The sequence below is a fragment of the Musca autumnalis genome, unplaced genomic scaffold (assembly GCF_047663935.1).
Source record: "Musca autumnalis isolate F117 unplaced genomic scaffold, ASM4766393v1 scaffold_5, whole genome shotgun sequence".
Lineage (NCBI taxonomy): Eukaryota > Metazoa > Arthropoda > Insecta > Diptera > Muscidae > Musca > Musca autumnalis.
The window spans coordinates 5,490,805-5,498,179 of NW_027412088.1; the positions used below are offsets into that span (position 1 = coordinate 5,490,805).

General features: G+C 37.0%; 2 protein-coding genes across 8 annotated transcripts in view; both read left to right on the forward strand.

Moving 5' to 3' along the window:
• LOC141387454 (persulfide dioxygenase ETHE1, mitochondrial) overlaps positions 1–2,238 on the forward strand; it is a 48,371-nt gene extending 46,133 nt beyond the window's left edge. For all 5 annotated transcript variants that reach the window (XM_073957187.1, XM_073957188.1, XM_073957186.1 and 2 more), the window contains 3 exons: positions 1,238–1,604; positions 1,673–1,791; positions 2,026–2,238. In XM_073957187.1, coding sequence (XP_073813288.1) covers positions 1,238–1,604; positions 1,673–1,791; positions 2,026–2,084 — 545 coding nt within the window. In that variant the 3' untranslated portion in view covers positions 2,085–2,238. The remainder of the gene's footprint in view (positions 1–1,237; positions 1,605–1,672; positions 1,792–2,025) is intronic.
• The window catches only part of sprt (PDZ domain-containing protein sprite), a 49,856-nt gene extending 45,026 nt beyond the window's left edge, over positions 1–4,830 (forward strand). For all 3 annotated transcript variants that reach the window (XM_073957184.1, XM_073957183.1, XM_073957182.1), the window contains exons 3-6: positions 2,363–2,769; positions 2,833–2,976; positions 3,050–3,925; positions 3,999–4,830. In XM_073957184.1, coding sequence (XP_073813285.1) covers positions 2,363–2,769; positions 2,833–2,976; positions 3,050–3,925; positions 3,999–4,440 — 1,869 coding nt within the window. In that variant the 3' untranslated portion in view covers positions 4,441–4,830. The remainder of the gene's footprint in view (positions 1–2,362; positions 2,770–2,832; positions 2,977–3,049; positions 3,926–3,998) is intronic.
• Positions 4,831–7,375: the final 2,545 nt, after the last annotated feature.

A 7,375-nucleotide genomic window follows, 5' to 3' on the forward strand; every position in this document is an offset into this window, starting at 1 on the left:
TTTTCCACCAAAGTTTTGACCCGCATGTACTGTCAGTAGGTTTTTGTTCCAATAGTGTTTAGCCGGAAAATATTCAGTCACTCTTACAACACAAACTTTTGTACTTACCAACATGCAATGGGTTCCCTAACGCCACTTTTCCAAATGACGACCGTTAATCCATATCAAAAAAGAACAGGTCATTATATCTGATTTATTATTCGAAACGCAGCGTTTTGGATCTAAAAAATCTTACATATCATCCTCACAATTAAAGCTTGATGAGAAATCAAATTCCAATTCTGGTAACGGAAGTTGATACTAACTACTTTTTATTTTCGATGTCATCATGAGGTACTCACGTTAGTACAGTGAACTTGGAACTAACTAGATTACCCAGCTCTATTTTTCAGACGAAAACCTTAAATACAATAAATTCAACAAAGTTATAAAGCAGACCCATCCTCTAGACTTTGATATTGAGCAGCAGCTTCAAGATAAAATTTGAGAGGTCTCTATATTCATACATAAATATGTCCCCATAACATCCCAAAAGGGACAAGGGGGACTTCTCTCATATCAATGAGTGCACACCGATTTCATATTGACTCAATGATATGGGACCTACTGTTATTGTCAAGGCCGAAATAATTAGGAAATGTAAGCCAGCATCGCACTGAACGAATTTGGTACCACAGGTCAGGGATTGGACCGCAGCCCTTCTGATTGCAAAACGGACGTGCTTACTACTTTACCACAGAGTGAGGCAGGGAACATTTTTGGGTCTCTCTTGTGCTCTCAATGAGCGTAAATTTGTTGTTGTTCACAACTTGTTAGCATCTACACAGGCTGAGAGCGATAACAAATTTACGCTCACTTAGAGCAAATTGGCTCTCTTGTGAGTCACAATGCCTCCTCCTGCTTTACCAGGTTCGCTCCCATATTCTACCAGACCGTATTACCTTCCTTGACTACTTGTAGTTCCTCTAAAGATATTGAGGTTATAGCTATTGACTTTTTATAGACACGGTTTAGAGAGGATTTTTTGTTGGGAAATCTTTTCCTCAATAGCCTTTCTGTACCAATTTTGCCTACAGATTAAAAAGATATGACTTCTTTCTATAAAGCAATTATGTTTTCCATTACCTGATAACGCATTTTACTAGCATTTTGTAGCCTCAGGAAATATATACATTTTTGTTCTGTGGACTTTCACTATTTACTCGTATATTAATTATCTTCTTTCCTCTCTTTACAGTTAATACCCACATGCATGCTGATCACATCACTGGCAGTGGTTGGTTGAAACAATTATTGCCCGGTTGTAAATCGGTTATTTCTGCCGCAAGTGGTGCTAAAGCTGATATTAAAATTCATGAAGGTGATAAAGTTGAGTTCGGACGTCATGCAATTGAATCGTTGGCAACACCAGGTCATACCAATGGCTGCATGACCTATGTCATTCCGGAACAAGGTTGTGTCTTTACCGGTGATACTTTGCTGATTAGAGGTTGTGGACGCACCGATTTCCAAGAAGGCAATTCAAAGAATCTTTACGATAATGTCCATAGCAAGATTTTCACTTTGCCTGAGAATTATCGCATCTATCCAGCTCATGATTACAAGTAAGAGTGAAGATATTGTCAATATTAAAAAAAATTATTAATTTTGCTAAACTTGTTTTGTTTTACAGAGGCCAATTGGAAAGTTCTGTCTTTGAAGAGAAGAGATACAATCCACGTCTGACAAAATCTTTGGAAGAATTCGTTAAGATTATGGATAACCTGAATTTGCCATATCCCAAGAAAATAGGTAAGCCGAGCAGTTTTTAGAAGTCGAAAATAAGCATTTGTTTGCTTTTTTGGACAGATTCTCCATCATCAGCGTCTTTAAAACTAGAACTTTTCTCTTCTGAAGTTTGCCTTCAATTTAGTTTAATCTGCTTTAAAGCTGTACATGGTGGTGAATCTGTTAGATAAAATTAAAACGAAAACACATCAATTTATTCATAGAAACTGAATTTTTAATACCCTCTTCATTTTTCAGACAAATCCTTGCCAGCCAATAAGGAATGCGGCGTTTACGACATACCCAAGGAACAATAGAACTTTATAATAAGTTTTCAAAATGTGAATAGCTGCGATTTTGTAATAAATGAAACATCACCGAACAACATTAACTTTATATTTGTTATTTATCTCCATTTAAAATAGCCCAATTAACCTCGTCAATAAATTACCTCAGCACAACAGCCTTAAATTGTGTGTTTTCCTTTTAGATATAACCAACCACTCCTCAACAACATATAACCCCCCTTTTACCCAGACTTGGTTCAAGTTATTAACGTTTGCCTCAATTCTCATTTCCATTTCCATTTTTGCAGACAATTTTAAATCCAAAATCTACCAAATACAGTTTACTGCAAGACAACACAAATACCAAAGCTACAAACAATTCGGATACTGATAATTTAAGTACCTGTCTAAGTCACAGTGCTACCACAGGACGTAGACGTAAAGGCTCATCGTTGGCTGGTACACTTTCTTCCCGTTCCACACGTGGAGAATGTAAGGAGCTACGTTCAGCATTACAAGATCGTGAGACAGTTATACAAAATCTACGCATACAACTATGTTTGGGAAAACTGCCAAGACCCTCAGGGCCTCCACTGGATGAATCGGAAAAACCAGCTGCCGAGCAGAAATTACAAAAACTTAAAACCGAAGCCGAAAATAAGAAAATTAAAATTAAGAACCTGAAAGGCGCCTTGGATAAATTAGATATTACAGAGTAAGTTTTGAATTTTTGATAACAAATCTTACATTCAATACTGATTTTAATTTTGCTTCACAGTAACATTGATGTACGCATAAGACAGGCGGAATTGGAATATGCTTTGGGCCGTGAAGAACTGCAACTACTTTCCATTGTCGAAGAGGCTCGTGCCCTGCAGGCCCGTTTGGAAAAATCAAAAATTCAACCCCAAAGTCTTTACAAGTAAGTACAGATAATTGAACATCTTGTAATCGAAATGGAGGACCACTAATCTAATGTATTCCTCCCTTTACAGTCTACTCAGCGGCGGAGTCTCAGTTGGTTTACATGCTGTTCAGGCAACCACCGGACGTTGGGCTTCACAAGAAATACCCGAAGGTTCCGGTGTCTTCTATGTTGAATGGGCCCTAGAAGGTGATGGCCTTTATAAAGGTGACCGCATCGTGGAGGTCAATGGTAAATTAGTTACATGCAAAACCAAAGAAGAATTTCAAAAATCCATTGGCAATACCGGGAAATGTCAGCTGGTTGTGCTACGAAGGAAACCAGCGGCAATACCTCAGAAACAATTGGATCAAGAAAAGGAGAATAATTTACGTTTGCAACACCGCATTTCCTATTTGGAAGAACAAGTTAAGGAGCTCCAGGCCAGCAAATATGAAAATGAACACCTGCAGTTGCAACTGCAGCACCAACAAACCTTACAACAATTGCAACAACAAAACCAACAACAGCAACAGGAAAATCAATTGCATGGTCATGTGACAAGCATTAGCATCTCATCGCCACCATCTACTCCACCAGATAAGCCTTTAATTTTCCAAAGAGGTAGTTATATTACCACATTAGTGGGCGGTAAACCCATTGAGTTGTTGGGCGATGAGACACCCACACCACCGGAAATAGAAATAAAACGACACAATGTCCTGACCAAAAGTAAATCCGCTGCCCACATCACCAAAACATTGATACGTGAAAATAGTCAACATGACATAAATGTTATGATCTCCAATAAGGCGCTTTCCTCATCGAAAATCTCCGTCAACAGTGATTCCAATACTAGTCACAAAAAGGATAAGGAAAGGCAAAAGGAACGCTATGATCGGAATAGTGTAAGCAGTAAAAGCCAATTACATGCACGAAGTGTGGAACACTTGAATCACATGAATGGGTAAGATCAACTCAAAATAGACTGGTAACATTAGGCCTCTTTATTTAAATGTCCCTTCCTTTTATTATTTTAGATACTGCGAACGCCGCCGTGACACACCACGCGGTACCGACATTCAGACATTACGAGCCCGTTTAAATTGCGATATGCGCAGCGTCAAATCGCTTGATTTCGATAGTGACAATGAATCGAATCGTCCCAGATTACGTGCCCAACAATCTATTGATACAATGTCAGAGGCTCGCACTGTTAGACCCACCCCACCCAAGAAACCTCTTCGCCTATCTCTGCAGCGTGCTCAAAGTCTACAGACCGTAGAATTGAATGCAAACAACGAAATGGAACGTAAACGTCCTGTCAAACGGGCCCATATAAATGAAAAATCTTCCCTACTTTGTGATAATCATATCGGCAGCAATGGCAGCAGTTTACTCATAGAAAATTGCAGACACGCTGTTGCCTCTGCCACACCAATGCACACATCTTCGTTGGGTCGCCATCGGCACAATCTATGAAAATTACTGAATAATCTCTTCCGATTACAAGAAGAGATTTAATTTTACAGTATCGTTCGTTGATTGTTGTCGATGCGGTAGGGGGAGCGAGCAATAATGACAGCTTTTTGTTTTCTTTTTTTGTTTTATGAAAAGAAAAAACTTTCATTGGAAAGTTTTCTTTGTTTTTCACAACATTTTCGTCGTTGTTTCGTTTAATTAATTTTGTAAGCATTGTTTAAATTTAGTAACCCAAACCATCCAAACCATCCTTATAGCATTCTACATATGTAAATTTGTTTATTTACTTTAATATAATTATTTTCTTAAATAATAATTTAGTTTTAAGATTAGTTAAATTTTGACTGGTGTATAGTAAAATAAAATTTATATATTTTTTAAAATTATTAATATTTAGATTTGTTTAATTTCATTCAAAGAAGAGGTTCAAACGCGTAATTCTAAGAAAACCCCAGTAAGGAAAGGATCAAAGGATCAAAGTTGGACACTACACCACTGTGAATATGTAAAATATATATGGGAGCTAAATCCAAAGCAGAACAGATTTCGATATAATTTTTCACATTTATTTTTAGACCAAATTCTGTCACATAGTCCAAATTTCATCAAAATTGGACATATATTGCGTGTTTCGTGCATCAAGTACCTCTAAAATATATATGGGAGCTATATCCAAATCTGAACCGATTTCGATATGATTTGGCACAGTTATTTCTAGACTAATCACCGCCACACATTCCAAATTTCATTGAAATCGGACACATATAGCGTGTTTCGTGCATCAAATACCTCAAATCTGCATAAAATATATATGAAGTGGCTCTAATTCCGGGAGTTATTCTCTTCGATAGTTGTCGTGTGAAGCAGCCATTTTTGTTGGAATTTTTAGAGCCCTTGGTTATGAAGCAAGGACCTGCCCAGAAAAAATATAGTATCATCAGAATCACAAGGACAACATTTGATGAAGATTTCAAAACAACCCTTAACCAGAGCTTATATTGCACTTCTCAACTCGCTGTTCAGACTAAAACCGTTGCGGCAAAAGTTTTTTAGAGTTTTTTGGCCATCATATCTGCCCCATCTACGTTAAACTAAATTTGAAAGAAATTTTTGAAAAAGTTTGAGAGTTATCTTGCACTCTAGCCATTTTAGTATGTGCCGGTAGGGTTTTCTTGGAGCTTTTGGGCCATTATTTCAGGAAGTATGGACCTCCTTCGGAATTGAACCGTTGTAATAGGAACCGTGAAAACAACCTCCTGCAAAAAATGCAAATAGATCCAAGACGAGTACTCAAACTCCATTTTTCCCAAATTTTGTGTGGTAGGCAACCAAAGTGCGGCACCGATATTGTCAATATTCCAACCTGATACATGCCTTGATGGTGGCTAAAGAGAATACTGATATGGACCAATTTCGAAGTTAAATTACATTTGGACAAAATATTAGAAGATTGGTTGCTCCGTTCAAAAGATATCGCGCGTACCATTTTAGTGAAATTGTTTGACTTATCATCATCTTCGAACTTAAATAAGTTTGGACAAAATATTGCTAAGGCAAATTTTGGACCACATCGGTTGATCCGTTCGAGAGTTATCGTGCGCTCCAGCGACTACATATGGTTCCAAAAAAGTTTTTTTTACAACTTTCGGGCTGTTTTTCAAGTCTATACTTGCTCCTGAAAAAAACATGTACCCTCGCACATTTTGCATTGAAATTAATTATTATTTATAATAAATGTGTACAAACAGCAATTCTTACGTTTTATCGACCAAAATGTCCAAAACTGCCAAAATTTGTTGAACAGGGTGGTCCCGTTGTGTGGGGTCTAAACCAAAACATTGACCTATGTTAATAATTTTTGGTACGAAGGATTCATATCTTCCAAGAGGTCAAAATACCAAATTTCAGCCGAATCGGTCATAAAGTGTCGCTAAAATTCACAAAATATCTAAAATCGGACGGTACTTTTATGTGGAGGCAATGACAAAAAAAGTACCTATTTTCACATACTTGTTTTCTACACTCTGAAACCCTTAAATAAGAATTTTAAGGAAAATCGGTTGATAGATGTGGGTATTACCGTTTCCGAAATTGTATATGGGCGTTACCCGAAGGAGTGAAACGATAGAGTCCATATTATAACCTCATCTATAATATTAAAAAAATACTAACGGTGGGCCCTAAAGTTTAGGTTATATCCCACCTATAAATATTCGTCCCTTTTTCATAATCTGCGCAACTATTTTTGCAATTTTGGAAAAAATGAATTACGCTGCACAGTGTCATTCAAGATCCCTCAAAAATTATATATTTTCATGTGTTAAAATATTAGGGTTAAATCATATCACACGGTGCGCCTTACTTACTTAGCTGGCTCAATGCAGAACATTTGTTCAATAGGCCGAACTAAGAAAAGATCTCCAATTCTCTCTATTCACTCTGGAATACCGCTCCTTTTCATCTCTTCATCCACTTGTTTGCGCCATCTGTTCTTTGGCCTGCCAATTCTGCGTGCATCGCCAAGCGGTTCGTATTTATACGCCTTTTTAGCGGGTTCATCTTCGCCCATTCTTAAGATATGGCCTAGCAAACGCAATCGCTGCATCTCGATACGTTTAACTACAGTGGTGTGAAAAATAATAAGGACGCTTCAATCCATAACCAAGATTACATTGAAAACTGACTAAAAAAGTGAAAATTACATTAGTTTATAAAATTTATTGTTTTCTTAAAATGTTAAGAAAAGTATTATAAAAATATTTTGATTGCTTGTGACCATATTTTATTTATCATTTATATTTTATGTGAATTGTCGTAGTTTGGTGTGTGAAAAATAATAAGGACACTTCATGACATATTTTAATAAGGACCAAACTTGAAAGAAATTAATGCAGGTTTTTACTAAAGAATGGTAGATAAAGTGTTTCAGTGTCAT